General features: G+C 43.1%; 1 protein-coding gene across 1 annotated transcript in view; it reads right to left on the bottom strand.

Annotated features, from left to right (window-relative positions):
• LOC139416741 (arf-GAP with coiled-coil, ANK repeat and PH domain-containing protein 3-like) overlaps positions 1–20,350 on the bottom strand; it is a 92,453-nt gene that overhangs the window by 21,622 nt on the left and 50,481 nt on the right. The window contains exons 4-10 of the mRNA XM_071165776.1: positions 20,152–20,205; positions 14,594–14,652; positions 13,641–13,824; positions 12,902–12,946; positions 12,681–12,776; positions 11,982–12,056; positions 9,283–9,294 (exon numbers count right to left, since the gene is read on the bottom strand). Of these exons, the coding sequence (XP_071021877.1) occupies positions 9,283–9,294; positions 11,982–12,056; positions 12,681–12,776; positions 12,902–12,946; positions 13,641–13,824; positions 14,594–14,652; positions 20,152–20,205 (525 nt within the window). The remainder of the gene's footprint in view (positions 1–9,282; positions 9,295–11,981; positions 12,057–12,680; positions 12,777–12,901; positions 12,947–13,640; positions 13,825–14,593; positions 14,653–20,151; positions 20,206–20,350) is intronic.

Genomic DNA, 20,350 nt, shown 5'->3' with positions numbered 1-20,350 from the left:
TGGTGTTTGTCCCATTTTGTGAATTATTGGTTGGTGAGCGGACCCCAGACCTCACAAGCATAAAGGGCAATGGGTTCTATAACTGATTAAAGTATTTTTAGCCAGATCCTAATTTGTATGTCGAATGGTATGTTCCTTTTGATGGCATAGATGGCCCTTCTTGTCTTGTCACTCAGATCGTTCACAGCTTTGTGAAAGTTACCTGTGGCACTGATGTTTAGGCCAAGGTATGTATAGTTTTTTGTGTGCTCTAGGGCAACGGTGTCTAGATGGAATTTGTATTTATGGTCCTGGCGACTGGACCTTTTTTGGAACACCATTATTTTGGTCTTACTGAGATTTACTGTCAGGGCCCAGGTCTGGAAGAATCTGTGCAGAAGATCTAGGTGCTGCTAGATCCTTGGTTGGTGACAGAAGCACCAGATCATCAGCAAACAGTAGACATTTGACTTCAGATTCTAGTAGGGTGAGGGGATGGTTTGATTAGGGAAGGTTTGATTCCATCGTTGATACCACTTAGCCAACTTGGCTTTAGTTTGTTTGTTTTGTTGATTGGGTTTGTTGTCCTCAACAGTGCTTGAATCCTCAGAAACCAGCGACATGTTTCTTTGAGCTCGTAAGTATCTCTTGTCAATGAATCGTTCAAGCTCTTCAATGGATTCTGAATCATCCAGCATGTTTGCAGGCAGGGTAAAACAAAAAGAACGAAACAATGGATGTATCTTTCCAGACCTGTACAGTCCATCGGTAGATACACCCAATAAAAAATACAAATTCAACGATTGTGTACTCACTTATGCCTGTAATATTGAAATATTTCCTGCAAACAATTAACAGAGGGAGGGAAAAGTGTGGTTCCTGTTAAAAACGCTGGGTAAAACCTGAATGCAGCCTGCATGCCAAATGAGAAAATCATTCTAGAGATAATGTAAAGGCATGTCTCGCAACACAAGACAAAAGTGTACTCCAACAAAGCTATGATGCCTTTAGCTTGATAACTATTTTGGTGCATATTTTGTACGGCCCATTAACCACATTACATCACAGTGGTGAAGCTTCATTTGCCAAGACACCATTGTCTCATTAGTGAATATAGACTTGATGAAAGAGTTCTCAAATAATTAATATCCTTTAAGGGAGGAATGTTAAGAAAGAATCTAAGTATTAGATTAGAATCATTAGATGTCCTGAGACTTTGTCCGGGACATTCACCCATGGACTGGGGTGTATTCATTACGTCTTGCAACGGAAACCAACAGCGCAAGCAAACAGAGCAAAAGGAACGAAACGGGGAGGGACCTACCTGAATTTGTACAATAGAAACTATTGTTTTCGTTGCAAAATGTTTTGCAACAGAATCTGTGTAATGAATTCACCCCTGGTGTATAGGTATAGGACATTGATTTAGCTTCAATTCTTTTTCATGACAAACACACAAACAGCCTATTGAAGAGACTGGAACACAATGTTCCCATCGTGGTCAAGCTCTATTCGAATAATAAGTTATCTAATTAAAAGCAATAAACAGTGAAGGATTGACTGGAGGATTGTACTGCCTTTCTTTTAGGATGATTTAAAATAGCTCCAACATTGACCTAGATAAAGGAATGCCAGTGACAGTGCACTCAGTCAGATCCCATCAGACCCACTGTGATCAGCTGAGTTTCATAATGGTATCAGCAGCACTGAGCACGGCAGCAGCCATCAACTACTATTCACATGCTTAAATAATACATTGTTTTCTCCTCCCTAGAGCTCTCTTTTTGACATGCACAAATATGCATTGAACAATTTGTTGTTACTGTCTGATCTGGCCATTTGTTGTTACTGTCTGATCTGACAATTTGTTGTTACCATCTGACAATTTGTTGTTACAGTCTGATCTGACCATTTGTTGTTACAGTCTGATCTGACCATTTGTTGTTACAGTCTGATCTGACCATTTGTTGTTACAGTCTGATCTGACCATTTGTTGTTACTGTCTGATCTGACAATTTGTTGTTACCATCTGACAATTTGTTGTTACAGTCTGATCTGACCATTTGTTGTTACAGTCTGATCTGACCATTTGTTGTTACAGTCTGATCTGACAATTTGTTGTTACAGTCTGATCTGACCATTTGTTGTTACTGTCTGATCTGACAATTTGTTGTTACCATCTGACAATTTGTTGTTACAGTCTGATCTGACCATTTGTTGTTACAGTCTGATCTGACAATTTGTTGTTACAGTCTGATCTGACCATTTGTTGTTACTGTCTGATCTGACAATTTGTTGTTACCATCTGACAATTTGTTGTTACAGTCTGATCTGACCATTTGTTGTTACAGTCTGATCTGACAATTTGTTGTTACAGTCTGATCTGACCATTTGTTGTTACTGTCTGATCTGACAATTTGTTGTTACAGTCTGATCTGACCATTTGTTGTTACAGTCTGATCTGGCCATTTGTTGTTACAGTCTGATCTGACAATTTGTTGTTACAGTCTGATCTGACCATTTGTTGTTACAGTCTGATCTGACCATTTGTTGTTACAGTCTGATCTGACCATTTGTTGTTACAGTCTGATCTGACCATTTGTTGTTACAGTCTGATCTGACCATTTGTTGTTACAGTCTGATCTGACCATTTGTTGTTACAGTCTGATCTGACCATTTGTTGTTACTGTCTGATCTGACCATTTGTTGTTACAGTCTGATCTGACCATTTGTTGTTACAGTCTGATCTGACCATTTGTTGTTACAGTCTGATCTGACAATTTGTTGTTACAGTCTGATCTGACCATTTGTTGTTACTGTCTGATCTGACCATTTGTTGTTACAGTCTGATCTGACAATTTGTTGTTACAGTCTGATCTGACCATTTGTTGTTACAGTCTGATCTGACCATTTGTTGTTACAGTCTGATCTGACCATTTGTTGTTACAGTCTGATCTGACCATTTGTTGTTACAGTCTGATCTGACCATTTGTTGTTACAGTCTGATCTGACCATTTGTTGTTACAGTCTGATCTGACCATTTGTTGTTACTGTCTGATCTGACAATTTGTTGTTACAGTCTGATCTGACCATTTGTTGTTACAGTCTGATCTGACCATTTGTTGTTACAGTCTGATCTGAAAATTTGTTGTTACAGTCTGATCTGACCATTTGTTGTTACAGTCTGATCTGACCATTTGTTGTTACAGTCTGATCTGACCATTTGTTGTTACAGTCTGATCTGACAATTTGTTGTTACAGTCTGATCTGACCATTTGTTGTTACAGTCTGATCTGACCATTTGTTGTTACAGTCTGATCTGACCATTTGTTGTTACAGTCTGATCTGACCATTTGTTGTTACAGTCTGATCTGACCATTTGTTGTTACAGTCTGATCTGACCATTTGTTGTTACAGTCTGATCTGACAATTTGTTGTTACAGTCTGATCTGACCATTTGTTGTTACAGTCTGATCTGACCATTTGTTGTTACAGTCTGATCTGACCATTTGTTGTTACAGTCTGATCTGACCATTTGTTGTTACAGTCTGATCTGACCATTTGTTGTTACAGTCTGATCTGACCATTTGTTGTTACAGTCTGATCTGACCATTTGTTGTTACTGTCTGATCTGACAATTTGTTGTTACAGTCTGATCTGACCATTTGTTGTTACAGTCTGATCTGACCATTTGTTGTTACAGTCTGATCTGAAAATTTGTTGTTACAGTCTGATCTGACCATTTGTTGTTACAGTCTGATCTGACCATTTGTTGTTACAGTCTGATCTGACCATTTGTTGTTACAGTCTGATCTGACAATTTGTTGTTACAGTCTGATCTGACCATTTGTTGTTACAGTCTGATCTGACCATTTGTTGTTACAGTCTGATCTGACCATTTGTTGTTACAGTCTGATCTGACCATTTGTTGTTACAGTCTGATCTGACCATTTGTTGTTACAGTCTGATCTGACCATTTGTTGTTACAGTCTGATCTGACCATTTGTTGTTACAGTCTGATCTGACCATTTGTTGTTACAGTCTGATCTGACCATTTGTTGTTACAGTCTGATCTGACCATTTGTTGTTACAGTCTGATCTGACAATTTGTTGTTACAGTCTGATCTGACCATTTGTTGTTACAGTCTGATCTGACCATTTGTTGTTACAGTCTGATCTGACCATTTGTTGTTACAGTCTGATCTGACCATTTGTTGTTACAGTCTGATCTGACAATTTGTTGCCGTTTACCATAAACTACTGCATTTCCAATATAAGCTGTTCAATACTCCATCAAGTCATGACACAAATTAAAAACAATCATATTTTATGGCACTAAACTATCCCTATTAAAAGTATGTCTTCTCCTCACTACACAAAAGGTCAACTCTCCAAAAAGCAACGTAACACAAACATACTCAAGACTATACAAAGTGAAACAATTATTAGTAAAGTAGACTACAAAATAAAAGTCAACCCACCAGAGTGCGGTCCAACCTTCCAAATATCTTCATTTTCAAACCTTTTAAATGATCCAAGAGCATTGGACATGTAAATAGGCAAACAATATATAATCTAATCAAATGCTCATTGAATAGGCATCTCTGTGGAGTTACAAGTGTCAGTTAAGTCCTCTTTGATCTCTGAACGCTGAAAAATGCTCGGACCGCCAGAGTCCTGCATCGTGCCTAATTCCCCTACGCAGGCATGTGGATAAATGTGCGACGCCAACTGCTTGCTGCTGTGTGAGGCTTTGGATTAGAGCTTATTATCATACAGCTGCCAATTTATTTGCGGCACGTCGAACTTAGACTGAAGTCGCTCTTGACCCAGAGACTGGCAGAGTGTTAAAGTAACACCAGAATCCACGTTGCGCTGTTTGGACACTTTTACAACTCCTCAAACCTCGGACCCCGTGCACGTTCTGCAGAAGGGGAAAACCAATTGGCAACCAGTTCAGTTAATCAAGCTATCACCACTGAGAAGCTATGAGCCTATTTGCCATGTTGCCGAACAAAGAGTAAACAACCTGAATGCAAGCCACTATAGAACAGCTGTCAGTAGCAGCACATTTACCATTTAGCCTAGCCTACACAATTATGCACGTATACATTTCCAGTTGTCATCAATAATAAAAATCCTTACCATAAACATGTAGATGCCCATAGAGTAAACTGACACATGTTATGAAGAAGGGAAGCAAATATTTTCTGCTCTATGATATTAGGTTACTCATACTGTTACAAGGCCCTTCATTACTAATGATCTGGCATTATAGAGAAGAAATGACTAGCAGTAAATCATATTTTTTCCCCCAACGCAGTCAGCTAGCCTACCATGTTCAAAACAGACACCAAATAGCATACAACACATTTACTTTAAACTACTTTAACTAACTTATTTACTGTTAGAGCTTTGTTTTGTCCCCTAACTTGGGCACCCAAAACTTAGCCTATATGAGCAGATTCTCGTCAGGATGCTGGCCAGCAGCAGGGAAGTTTAGCTAGAGGAGGACTGGGAGCTGTGGAATGTGAAAGGACATCACAGCAGCAGCCTGTGAGATAGTCAAACACAGACTCATATATTCATGGCTCTGGTCAGACCCATTTCAACAATTATTTGTGGGATCAGATAACTCCAAATTAATCTTACTATTTACAGGTGCAATCCCATTTGTGTTTTATTTGATAAGTAAATTATTGAAATTAGACTATATTTAATTCCATCAATTGCACAATTAGAAAGTATGTTGCAATCCATGCTGGTGAAAACTGTGAATTCCAGAAGCCATGTTCCTCAGAGGGAAGAGGCCATAGGCCACTGAGTACAGAGCTGTGAGGGGTTAACGATGAGGTTTTGCTCTGATTCTTAGAAGTTGTAGAACAATTCTAGAACATATTTATTTCACTTTGAGAGGGAACACGTCATCGTAGCAGTTTTCAATATCAAAGCCCTGGGTCAGAGCCATGCTACATGGGTCTCAAACACTCTGCAGGCTTTCATCTGGACAGACAGCAAGGCCCATTATTGACGTATCCTGCCATTACCCCTCCCTTGGATATTGGATAGAGACAGACTGCTTGACTGAAATGTTGAGTGTGCAAGATATTAAAATCAGCATTCTCATCATGAGCACTATCTCAGTATCCCTTAGTTAGGAATCTGTTATGTTCCCTTTTCACAAAAACAATATTCCTATCTCTCTGAAATGTCAATGGAGCGAATACCAAGCTTTTTATTTTCAAAATCTTTCAAATTTAATTCAGCTCGTGTCATGCTAATGTAGCTTTTTGCAACCCGCGGAAACAAGTTTTAGGACGACGACCACAAAATGTACAATACTCAAACATTGTTAGGAGAAACCTGCACCGTTATGTCAGAGCTCGGTGGTTATTATCAGATGTATTAGGTTATGAAATCGGACTTTTTGGATATAATGTTAATGATATGTTAGAGAAAGACCCCACTGAATGATTCAGAACATGAAGAATCATATGTGTCTTGGTACAATGTATTTTATAATATAAGGAAGTGAAATTCCCTCACCAAAGCGCGTTTTCACCCACTGTGGGTGGACACCCGAGACTACACTAAACTAGACTAAACAGACTAGGAAGGAAAGTTCTGATTCATCACCCACCTGGTGAATGGAGACATGGCTGCCCCTCACTCTCTGCCAAATGGACCCTGGCCAGGACAGGACAGTTGGTGGCACTGATTAGCCAGTCGGTCTGCAGCGACATACTACACCCCTATTGTCTGCAACCAGCCAGGATCTTCTTGTCCCATTATGCCTGAGGTGTCATCTGCCATTAATTAGCCTTACCAGCATTAGCCCCACCCACAACACAGCAGCCCGCCTGTCCTAATCCTGAACCCACCTGGTTCATTTAGCTCTCCCTACTCTGTTGCCATGGGAAACAGTTACCATGGAACCGAGCCCATCTGAGTTATCAGACACAGCAGAACACGGGAGAAAAATAACTCCCACATTCTCATTCCCCTAACCACCCATTATAAATCACAGTCCTGCAAAAAGCTGCTAATGCGTGTGATAGCTTAAAATATGTATTACATTTTATATCTGAAATCTGAATATTCAAGTGCTGAAAATTAATTAGGCCTATTTATTTTTTGTGACCAAAATGTTATTTTGTATTTAGCCTAATTCAATAACAAGCTGATGCTAGAGGAACAGTAGCCTAGAATGCTGTGATTGTACTAGAGGTCGACCGATTATGATTTTTCAACGCCGATGCCGATTATTGGAGGACCATAAAAGCCGATACCGATTAATCGCCCAATTTTTTTATTTTTTTATTTGTAATAATGACAATTACAACAATACTGAATGAACACTTATTTTAACTTAATATAATACATCAATAAAATCAATTTAGCCTCAAGTAAATAATGAAACATGTTCAATTTGGTTTAAATAATGCAAAAACAAAGTGTTGGAGAAGAAAGTAAAAGTGCAATATATTCCATGTAAAATATGTGCCATGTAAGAAAGCTAACGTTTCAGTTACTTGCTCAGAATATGAGAACATATGAAAGCTGGTGGTTCCTTTTAACATGGGTCTTCATTATTCACAGGTAAGAAGTTTTAGGTTGTAGTTATTATAGGAATTATAGGACTGTTTCCCTCTATACCATTTGTATTAACCTTTGACTATTGGATGTTCTTATAGGCACTTTAGTATTGCCAGTGTAACAGTGTAGCTTAGCTATAGCGTCCCTCTCCTCGCTCCTCCCTGGGCTCGAACCAGCAACACAACGACAATTATCGCGCGCTAACTAGCTAGCCATTTCACTTCGGTTACACGAGCCTCATCTCCGGAGTTGATAGGCTTGAAGTCATAAACAGCGCAATGCTTGACGCACAACGAAGAGCTGCTGGCAAAACACACAAAAGTGCTGTTTGAATGAATGTTTACGCGCCTGCTTCTGCCTACCACCGCTCAGTCAGATACTTGTATGCTCAGTCAGATTATATGCAACGCAGGACACGGTAGATAATATCTAGTAATATCATCAACCATGTGTAGTTAACTAGTGATTATGATTGATTGTTTTTATAAGATAAGTTTAATGCTAGCTAGCAACTTACCTTGGCTTACTGCATTTGCATAACAGGCAGCCTCCTTGTGGAGTGCAACGAGAAAGAGGCAGGTCGTTATTGCGTTGGACTAGTTAAGTTGCGAGATTGGATCCCTCGAGCTGACAAGGTGAAAATCTGTTGTTCTGCCCCTGAACAAGGCAGTTAACCCACTGTTCCTAGGCCGTCATTGAAAATAAGAATGTGTTCTTAACTGACTTGCCTAGTTAAATAAAGATTAAATAAAGGTGTAAAAAAAACATAAAAACATCGCAAATCGGCACCCAAAAATACCGATTTCCGATTGTTATGAAAACTTGAAATCGGCAGAAAATTAATCGGCCATTCCGATTAATCGGTCGACCTCTAGATTGTACGGTAGTGGTGTAGAGCCAGAGTGATGCATGGTGGTTACAAACTACATAGGCAAAATTGGCTCCTCCATTAAAACCAGTGTTAAAAATGAATAAAACCTCTCAGAGGCTTGACATGTACATGCTTTCTCTGCTCTGTGTACCAGAGAGGTCATAGCGGTGTAAATGTCACACAGTGGCAGCACTTTATTCTCCTCTCTGCTTGTACTATGTCATTGTCTCATGAATGTTTACACAAGGGTTAATTCTCATGTTCAAATGTGACAAGGACAAACAAACCCCTGAGATATTTCACACTTTCAGAGCAGAGTATGACTTTTACAAGGGAACACAGAAAATGTAGGCTAGACTGCTGCCCGTTGTTGTAAGACCTCTAATGATTTATCTATTTTTTTTTAGCTGAGATATAAGATGATGCTTGAAGTGGTGTGATAAGAAACACATTTCCCATTACTATGAGATTGAGAACCAATATCCGGTCCATCAATACGATTATTTGCCTCAGGGAATCTACAAAACACACAGAGAACCATTCAGCAGAAAACTTCTGAACAAAAGAGACCAGAACCAGAGCGACCCAGTTCAGAACAAACTAAATGCTATACTATCTGATGCTATGCCTATAGCAGTCATACAAAGCTCTGTGGTTCTGATTGCTTCATATACACTACTCAGTGTGCTGTAGTAGGTGTCTGCAGCCCCACACACTAGAGCTTAAGATAACTTCAAAGAGGTTGCTCCAATGGCACATCTGAGCTGTTCTGTACGTCTGCATGTGTCTCTCACAAGAAGCAGACAACAGACATGTGTAGTATAACATGTACTCACCTGCATGAGGGTCTGGGAGAGAAGATTGCAGCATTGTTGGAGAAACAGAGAGAGAGAGAGAGAGAGAGAGAGAGAGAGAGAGAGAGAGAGAGAGAAGCATTATAACATGCAAGAGGGCATTGCAGACCAAGGGGGGGGGGGTGAAGCTACAATAATCTCCTTGCTTCATTGTATCGCAGATGATAATCCTACTTATTGGCCTACAACATCTCATCTGACTCTGGAAGCCAGCAACCACATTCCATCCACAGTTTTTATGCAAGTAAAGTCATACTGTATTAAAATAAATCACAACAGCTGTGATGGAAACAGGAAGTTTCAGTAGAATTTATAAATGGCGACAGATCATTTGTTTGTTCGACATGGTGGGATCTTTTGGTGTCGGTAAAATGAATTATGTGAGAAATGGCGGTGGAAATGTATTATTGATATAATAACCATGATATGGAAGTAAACTTGGAGTCACAAGTCAGAAAACTCAGAAATTAGGCTACAGATTAAATCAATTATGATCATTCCAATAAATGTTGAGGGTCTTGTTCTGGTGACATGATGATCGATGCTTGACTGCCGTTTGACAACTAAAAATATTCTCACTCTTATCCATACCCTCAACATGTAGACTATCCACACAGCCTACCTGCACTGTCTCTGCAAACTGTTGGCTGGAACGCATGTACCAAAACCAGAGTTGGCACATTTGCTATTTAACACAACAGTTATAGGTAGAGTTGATGGCGATGGGCACAAATTGAACATTTGATTTATATTCGGTACATGAAAACATAAGCGAAAAAGTACATTTTGTGTCCACTACCTCAGTTTGGTGGAAACATACCACTGTTTTTTAGAATATTCACATGAAAATCTAGATGTAAACCTAGCTACTATCTCTGATATTTGAGCTCTTCTTTAAAATGACCAGCCCTATAAAAGCATAGCCTACATTTAACCTGTGATCAGATGCTGACATCATTTTCACAGGCATCAAACTAACACAAACTACCACTTGCCAGTGGAATGTGTTAGTTTGATGCTTGTGTTTAGAAGCACTGGGGCATAAACAGATCAATAACTGCTGGGCTCACACCCATTCTGCACTCTCCTGTTGGTCTGTCTGCAGACTATGGGCAGTGGCCTGGTGTGAGTGGGGTTTCCAGGGCTGCTTGCCTGGTGGTCTGCAGGCAGATGGACAGATGGCTACTGATCCTTCCTGAGGTAAATTAGTATTGCTCCTGGGGCTCTGGACCCTGAGACTGGACCCTATAGTGTCTAATTCATATGGAGATCATGAGGAACTCAGGAAGTCCCAGTCAACAGGCCAGGGATTATACATTCACAACCAGGACAGGACTAGCCTGGTCCCAGATCTGTTTGGGCTGTCTTCCCTACGGTCATTGTTGTAGGAGTTGGCAGGACAGCACAAACAGACATGGACAGACAGGACAGACTTCCTGAGTGTTGAGGAACTATTGCCTTCTGTGTTTGTTTCCCACATTTGACATGTCATGAAATGGAAAGTTCTTAATAAGAGTTCAACAAAAATGACACTCTTGAAATCAATTTTATTTAGATTTTTCCTCAAATGTAGCTGTCTGTTTGCTGTCAGTTTCACAGCAAACTGACAGCAAACAGTCACAGCAAACAGACAAGTACATTTGCCAGTAAATATAGCATTGCACAGGGGACCTGCATCTGAGACCAAAATGATCTGTGAAAACACTAAAATAACATCAGAGACTATGACAGAGAGAACACACATTTCAATTGTCAGCATTTTACTGGATTAGCTCAGTGATTAGCTAGCCTAGCATATACCAAAAGTGCTGAGCATTGTTATTTACAGTAGACACAACTGAGATCATTAGCCTCTTAAAGCACTTCATTCCACCTGATTCATTCACCTGATTAAATCAATGACCGGCCTTTCTGAGGCAGACTAATCAAAACGCTCACCAGTCTCCTTCCTAATCCCCCAGTCATAGCAGAAGACAGACAGAGCCAGGTGGTGGAGTCCCTGGACTGGAGGGAGCTCTGACGTGTAATGTGTGCCTTAAAACACAGCCAAACTCCCAGCCCAACCCCAGTACAGACATGGCCAACTCACAGAAGACTAGCCCAGACCTAGTCCCCTACACCTCTTCCATCATTATCAAGCCATACATGTATGGTGCATGGCAACGATAGAGGAGTCATGGCTTTGGCACATACAGTATGGCAGTGTTTCCCCAATCCAGTGCTCCAGTACCCCCAACAGCACACATTTTTGTTGTATCCCCAAATAAACTCACCTGATTCAACAAATTTAGGGCTTGATGATTAGTTGACAAATTGAATCAGGTGTGCTTTTCTGAAGCTACAACATAATTGTGTGCTTTTGGGGGTACTGAAGGACTGGAGTTGGGAGCCACTGCAGTATGGAACCAGAGGGGTATACTATAAATTAGGATCAATGAGTTAGCCCGCTAACTTTGACAAGCAAACAGAAATAACTACTGATCTTTTGGTTCGTCATAAAAGTGAAACTTAGATATGTGTTCTTGTTTGTTGAATCAATTAGATCGTGCCCATTTCAAGCTTATTTTTTGGCTAACGCCTTGATCCTGTTTTTTAGTATACCCAACAGGCTAGCAAAGCCAGACCCAGACCTCGCCAACTTCCAGAGGAAAGGGAGAAATGTGAAATAGCTGCTTGCTTACCCTCTGCTGTATGGTGGCGTGCTTGTGTTCCATATCCCTCTTCTCCATGGCCGAGTCAATCACCAACTGATCCAACTGGAAACAAGATTAAAAAAACACACTCAGATGAGGTTGGTCACACAACTCAGATGTGTGAGTAGAGAAGAGCTTTAGCCAAGGAATATCCATGGAAGCGCTTCATTTTAAGCATGGGCAATTCCAACATAGCAGTCAGATTGATTCAAGAGTGATGCTCAGCAATTGACTAGAGCACTTGGAACTACCAGAGCCCAAACGCAATGACGTGAGAGGTCAATGTTTTGTAATGAAGCACTGACTCAGGTCTGTTTCACTATTCAGCATACTGTACATGTATTCCACCTGACGGGATACTATGCTGCTGAAGTCTTTCACTAACACTGTACCTGCTACGTCGACCACCCAGCACATTCAGGGATTTTTTAAACATTTTTTTTAACATTCTGATTTTTTAAATCAGAAGTTTCCCACAGTCAAATCCGAAGGCTAATGCACTGTTATGTAAACAGACAGCACAGCAGCGGACAGCGCATCCATTGGTGATGCAACTCTGCCTGGGTCGATGGTTCTGATTGGAAATAATCTAATACCAATCAGGACGCAGGGTTTAGGGGCTAACAGCACAGCAGTACGCTGGCTGCGGCTCTGGATGAGGGTGGTGAGGGAGGTGGTGAAGCTCACCTCAGCAGCCAGCTTCTTCATGTAGGGGTCAATCTCATCCAGCAGGTTGTAGCCCTGCTGAAAGAGGGAGTACTGGGCATGCATAAAGGACAGCATCTGCAGGGGAGAGACAGACAGGAGAATATAAGCAATAAATTATTGGTGTGTTTTTAAAAACAACAAAACACTCACTCTACAGCACTGTACTCTATAGTGATGGATTGGAAGTTAAGGGCACTTACAGCATCTAGGATCTCAAACTTCTTCTTGGCTTGAAGGACGTTGATCTGCAAGAGGGGGAAGAGGTGAGTAACAGTCTTATCTGATACTACTGTGCATTGAAACATCTCCCTCTTGTGGACAATAGATACATCTCACTGTTGTCAGTATAGTGACCAACAATATACAACATTTGTGTCCTTCAGTCCTGCCTGTCTCTTTGTTGTATGTTATGAACTAAATCACATGAAATCAACATGATACTGTGATGCTCTATATATCAACTAATCATGGCCATCATGTTGGCATTTTTTGGGATAAAACAAATAATTCAGACATTCAGCTCATTGGTTATCTTAAAGAACGATGCAAACCTAAATGAGATATTGCGCGACATTTGAGAGGTCTCTAGAATAAATCTTCAGACACACCCGTGATCTTCTCTGCCTTCTGCCACTTTCAATTACAACCAAACGGGGTCACACAGACACACACACACTCCAAATTAGAGCAGAGAGGACGTTAGCCGGCAGACACAATACATACTGCACACAGAGGAAGCTACAGCGATCACACCACATCAGTCACTCTGTTCCCAGAGGCAAATTTAGTAACTGTCCGGAGACAGAGGAGACAACATGTGGGCATGCCAAGCTATAACCATGCTGAGATATTCTATATTCTATTCTATTCTATTCTAGACCTACAGGATCCAAAGGGATCTAAGTCCATGTATTACTCTGGTTATGTTGTCTGTCTCACCTGAAGTACGTAGTCGAGGGCCAGGTGTCTGAAGCACTTCCTGGTGATACTGAGTGTTCCGGTGGCCTCCTCCACCTCGTGGGGCTTGTTCCTGGGAGCCTGGGCGTTCTTCACCTGGGCTATCTCCATGTCCTCACGCATGCGGTCAAATTGCTTCTTGGTCTCCTTGAACTTACGGACATCCCTGAGAATGAGAAATTGGGGATGACAGCGAGATTGGGTTTAACAAGGGACACTTCATGTGATTCCTTTAGTTGTACCTGACCAGATAACAGGGGTAAGTGGAACACATGGTTGGGAATGACAATACTGTCTGTGGTTGACAGATTCACCAAGGACTGGTATGTTGAATACGTGGTTGGGAATGACAATACTGTCTGTGGTTGACAGATTCACCAAGGACTGGTATGTTGAATATGTGGTTGGGAATGACAATACTGCCTGTGGTTGACAGATTCACCAAGGACTGGTATGTTGAATACGTGGTTGGGAATGACAATACTGCCTGTGGTTGACAGATTCACCAAGGACTGGTATGTTGAATACGTGGTTGGGAATGACAATACTGCCTGTGGTTGACAGATTCACCAAGGACTGGTATGTTGAATACGTGGTTGAAAATGAAAATACTGTTTGTGGTTGGACCATTCACCAAGGAGAATTAAGTTTGTTAGAGACGCGTGTTCCTTATTCTCCCTTCCAGTTCACCCCAGCTTTTCCTGGGAGGTTAAGACAGAAACAGGACCAGGGCCATGACCCCTGACTTTTCCCAGGTAAAAGGTCCTGAGACTGGGGATAGTCTGTCTGCTTCACACCTATGATGTTGTCCACCAACACCATAAATCAGTAAAGCTTCCAGGCCAAACAAGGAGACGTTGGGTGTGTGAGAAATGGTCTCAAGCTACATAGTTATATAGGAGAGACAGCATGAGACAACGTTGTTTTAAACTTACTCTTTCACAAAGTTGTGCAGCTGCTGCTTCACAGATCTCTGGGCTTGATCGAACAGAATCTGAAACACAAAAGGAGCTTCCATTAGCATGTGTTGGTCACAAATGTGGAGGTAGAGGTTTTGAGCATGTATGTAACTTATTTTGTGCCCACAAATGTAGATCCTGAGAGGTTTCTGATTTTACAGTGCTGTTGATCATCCTTCAGTAACATACAATCTCAACCAACAGGGGGCGATACAGGACTGGATTTATAACATTAATTCTCAAATTAATTTAATGCAAATACAAATTGAGATCACCCTTTCCACGCATACAAGTATTGTGAAACGAATAACACACGTGCTGACAAACACACTCACATACACTACACCCCAGATCCTCTCTTTCATTCAAAATCCTCCCCTTTCCTCTCTTATTCTAAGGACATTCACAGCGATTGCTGTTTTTAATTTTTACAATCATAATAGTTCTTTTAATCACAATTCAGCTTTCACATCAATACATGCCATGCTGCGGCTGCAGTAAAATAGGTTACTGGGGCAGGGAGAGAGGGAGGGAGAAAGGGAGCGAGATAAGGAGAGGGAGAGGAGGAAGGGAGCGAGAGAGGGAAAGGGAGGGGAGGAAGAGAGCGAGAGAGGGAAAGGGAGCGAGAGAGGGAGGGGAGGAAGGGAGCGACAGAGGGATGGGAGGAAGGGAGAAAGAGAGGGAGGGAGGAAGGGAGCGAGCGAGAGAGGGAGTGGAGTAAGAGAGAGTGAGCGGAGGGGAGGAAGGAAGCGAGAGAGGGAGGGGGAGGAAGGGAGCAAGAAAGGGAGGGAGGAAGGGAGCGAGCGAGGGAGTGGAGTAAGAGAGAGTGAGCGGAGGGGAGGAAGGGAGCGAGAGAGGGAGGGGAGGAAGGGAGCGAGAGAGGGAGGGGAGGAAGGGAGCGAGAGGGGAGAGAGGGAGAGAGAGAGGGGGGAGGGGAAGAAGGGAGCGAGAGAGGGAGTGGAGGAAGAGAGAGAGGGGAGAGAGGGAGAGAGAGAGGGAAGGCCGCGAGAGGGAGAGGGAGGGGAGGAAGGGCGCAAGAGGGGAAGAGAGGGGAGGAAGGGCGCAAGAGGGGGAGAGAGAGGAGGAAGGGACCGAGAGAGGAAAAGGGAGGGGAGGAAGGGCGCGAGAGAGAGGGGAGGAGGGGGGCGAGAGAGGGAAAGGGAGGGGAGGAAGACAGTGAGAGAGTGAAGAGAGGCTTTGGGTAGAAATGTGGCGGCACTACTGAATCTTTACCACAGCTACAGAGCAGTACATGGTGAAGAGAGCAAATGGTTATTTTCTGGTTTTGCCCATAACACAATTGAATTTGATGTCCATGTTTAGCGATTAGCAGGGTTAGGTCAGAGGTAGGGTGGATGGTGGCCCATCCTCTCTCTGATTGAGGGACAAAGTGATTGGCAGCTGGGAGATTGGCTGTGTCCGGATTAGAAAGCAGATTTGGGATGAATTTTAGGAGTGGGTTGACCAAAGTAAACCCTCCTTAACCACATACAGTAACTACGGCACATGATTTGAACACAGCATTGAGTGATCTTAGTACACGGAAAATAACATACCTGTGGATCAACATACAATTACAATGACGTCACAAGATAATTTTATTAAGACTTTTAGACCACATACGTCAGCAAGGCAAACCTAACACCACCACGAGCCATGTCATTTTCATCAATTAACACCGGAAGTTGTAACCACAATGCTACAGAGTACTGGTGTAAATCACAAGGTATTTACACTGTTTTATTACTCTATAAACTTCACTGGGTCCAAAGAAGGCAAGAGAGAGAGAAGGAGAAAGAGAGAGAAGGAGAAAGAGAGAGAAGGAGAAAGAGAGAGAAGGAGAAAGAGAGAGAAGGAGAAAGAGAGAGAGAGAGTGAGAAAACGAGAGAGAGCAGAGAGAGAAGGAGAAAGAGAGAGGAGAAAGAGAGAGAGAGAGTGAGAGAAACAGATAGAGAGAGTGAGATAATGAGAGAGAGCAGAGAAAGAAGGAGAGAAAGAGGTAGAGAGACAGAGGGAGGAGTGCACCAGAACAGTCCTTCCTGTTGGAAGTGTAGTGTGTTTCTCCCATCAGGTCAGGATCTAGCACCCCACTTGATTAGCAAATGAAGGAATTCCTTTTTTTTACACGAGAGTTTGCCTCATCCAACCAGCCATAAATATGCTAATCAGAGAGTTAGGCCTCTGCTTTTTGTGCTTCTGACCCTTCTAAAGGTTTGTAGGATCGCTCTCAAATGAAGCGGTGTCTTAGGAGGTGGGTGCCAAGTTTGGCAAGGCAGAGGGAAAACACTAAACAGCAACATCTCTCTCTGTCGCTGTGTGTGGCGATTGTTCTGCTTTGTCTCATCTAAGATCATAATCCACAAAACAGCAAGTGAGAATTGAAATCTTGTGCAACCAAGAAATCTCCCAGACACGTGGATAATTCAAATCCAATCAACAAGGCCTGTAGGGCCTGGACATAAACACTAGTGGTTGACAAGAGTGGACACCCTCATGGGATGTCCATCTGACATGTTGATGGATAGCCTGGGGGAGGATTGAAGTGACTGCTTGCTCTGCGTCAGTAACCCACAGAGTTTTAACTAGAGAGGTTTGTAGTTAACATACCTCCAGGTTGCTCACTGTGTGTGTGTGTGTGTGTAGACTAGACACAGAAAAGTGCTGAGGGGTTTCCTAGCCCAGCCTGGCTCAGCTCAGCGGTAGGGTTGTGTTGAGCAGCCTGGCTCAGCGGTAGGGTTGTGTTGAGCAGCCTGGCTCAGCGGTAGGTTTGTGTTGAGCAGCCTGGCTCAGCTCAGCGGTAGGGTTGTGTTGAGCAGCCTGGCTCAGCTCAGCGGTAGGGTTGTGTTGAGCAGCCTGGCTCAGCTCAGCGGTAGGGTTGTGTTGAGCAGCCTGGCTCAGCTCAGCGGTAGGGTTGTGTTGAGCAGCCTGGCTCAGCTCAGCGGTAGGGTTGTGTTGAGCAGCCTGGGGCATTCCCGGGCTGCTTTGCGGCAACAGCAGCCTGTGGTGACAGCAGCCTGTGGTGACAGCAGTCTGTGTGTAGCTTCTTTGTGGTGACAGCAGTCTGTGTGTAGCTGCTTTGTGGTGACAGCAGTCTGTGTGTAGCTGCTTTGTGGTGACAGCAGCCTGTGGTGACAGCAGCCTGTGGTGACAGCAGTCTGTGTGTAGCTTCTTTGTGGTGACAGCAGTCTGTGTGTAGCTGCTTTGTGGTGACAGCAGTCTGTGTGTAGCTGCTTTGTGGTGACAGCAGCCTGTGGTGACAGCAGCCTGTGTGTAGCTGCTTTATGGTGACAGCAGCCTGTGTGTAGCTGCTTTGTGGTGACAGCAGCCTGAGATGACAGAAGCCTGTGGTGACAGCAGCCTGTGTGTAGCTGCTTTGTGGTGACAGCAGCCTGAGATGACAGCAGCCTGTGTGTAGCTGCTTTGTGGTGACAGCAGCCTGAGATGACAGCAGCCTGTGTGTAGCTGCTTTGTGGTGACAGCAGCCTGAGATGACAGCAGCCTGTGTGTAGCTGCTTTATGGTGACAGCAGCCTGTGGTGACAGCAGCCTGTGTGTAGCTGCTTTGTGGTGACAGCAGCCTGAGATGACAGCAGCCTGTGTGTAGCTGCTTTATGGTGACAGCAGCCTGTGGTGACAGCAGCCTGTGTGTAGCTGCTTTGTGGTGACAGCAGCCTGTGTGTAGCTGCTTTGTGGTGACAGCAGCCTGAGATGACAGCAGCCTGTGTGTAGCTGCTTTATGGTGACAGCTGGAGGCAGAGCGGCTGGAGATAAATTGTCTTAATTAGGCCAAGATGACACAGGTGCTCCCTGTGTGAGGAAAGAGAGACTGTCGTCTGCCGACTGGGGAGAGGTTCACTGATCCATCTACCAAGACAGAAACAGGGGTGGTGGATAGAGTTTCTATGGACTTTATACTGATAACAAGTTCAAACAGGTGCCATTAATACAGGTAACGAGTGGAGGACAGAGGAGCCTTTTTTTTCTCATGTGATTTTCTGGATTTTTTTTCCCATTTTGTCTGTCATAGTTGAAGAGTACCTATGACGAAAATTACAGGCCTCTCATCTTTTTAAGTGGGAGAACTTGCACAATTGGTGGCTGACTAAATACTTTTTTGCCCCACTGTATGTTCTCATGTTCTGAGCAAGGAACTCAAACGTTATTTTTATTTATCTATTATATTACGTTTTTCAAAAAGTGTTAATTCAGTATTGTTATAATTGTCATTATTACAAATATATATATATAAAAATTGCCCGATTTAATCGGTATCGGCTTTTCTTGGTCCTCCAATAATCGGTATCGGCGTTGAAAAACCATAATCGGTCGACCTCTAGTATAAACTAACCATAACACTGACTCTCTGCATGGAAAGGTTGCAGGAATGCTTTTGGTGTAATGCTATAATCCCACTGTGTCCTCTCATCCATCAACAGTTACCATGCCCAAGAGACCAGGGGCCTCGTTTAGAAACTTTGCATACGCACAAAATATACCACAAAACATATTTTCAGAAATGGCGCATGCAGATATTTAGTGTTAAATTTATGCAAAGTTGATAAATGAGGCCTCAGATCTTGTCATCCCACTTGAGAATTCTACTAACGCAGAGAATCCAATCTAAATGTAGCAGAATCCCCCTCCCCTGGACCAGGATCTAGAGAATCCCTCCTGGCTGATCCTTACAGGGAACGTGAAGGGGTGCTTTGGGGGTGCTTTGTCTATAGCTGCCAGGTTCACAGCTCTGGATGGTCACATTTGCTGTACCCCTGCTGATTATCCAGGGAATGTGTGCAAATAAATACTGGTAAGTAACTGTTTAATTACATTAAGACTTGGCAATAAGCCCCCCCCCCCCCCCCAGTCTCTCTCCCACTCTCTCTCTCTCCCAGTCTTTCCCCCCAGTCTCTCCTCCACTCTCTCCACTCCAAACTCCCCCCCAACCTCTCCCACTGCAGTCTCTCCTCCACTCCCCCCGTCTCACACCAGTCTCTCCTCCACTCTCTCTCCCCATCTCCCCCCAGTCTGTTTCCCCCCAGTTGTGCCTCACCTCTCTCCCCCCCAGTCTGTTTCCCCCCAGTTGTGCCTCACCTCTCTGCCCCACCAGTCTCTGCCCCACCAGTCTCCACTTCAGTCCTGTCGATGTTAATGAGACTTTTCCTATAGTAAACGATCAGCATCCTGTAGGATCAGGTTGAAAAGTGGTGGAATTGACCTTCAAGAAAGTGTGCTGATTTGCAGATGGTCATAGTTACACGACCACAGAGAGTCAGGACAGCCATCAAATAACCGAGAAAAAGAGACATTGAATGATTTGTGAATGAAATGTTGCTGCATGTTGAATCATTTAAAGCCAGGTCAGACTGACCCCCCAGGCTTGTGTTAGAGGGAATAGGAGACCCTCGCGAGGCCTAAATGCCGGTCCATGTTAGCATTTCAAGATGTGATGAAATCACTGTGCTCGGTGCTGCCTGGTCCCTATGGACATACAGTATCTGGACTAGAGTTTGGGGAAGAGAGGGGAGGGAGACTTACCATGTGGTAGTTGACTATTTCCTGGAGGCTCTCCCCACACTTCTCCAGGCACTCCTGCAAGGAAAACAAGACACAATAGCTTCAGAATATTGTATTACAGCATATTAACAAGATTAGAGACCGAGAGATCCAGTTCACTTTGCTAATGCTGCTATGCCAAGTCCAAGAGCCACAAAAAAATACAAGAGTGCAAATTTTG

Source organism: Oncorhynchus clarkii, chromosome 9, assembly GCF_045791955.1.
Source record: "Oncorhynchus clarkii lewisi isolate Uvic-CL-2024 chromosome 9, UVic_Ocla_1.0, whole genome shotgun sequence".
Classification (NCBI taxonomy): domain Eukaryota; kingdom Metazoa; phylum Chordata; class Actinopteri; order Salmoniformes; family Salmonidae; genus Oncorhynchus; species Oncorhynchus clarkii.
This window is presented reverse-complemented; position numbering and strand designations above follow the sequence as displayed.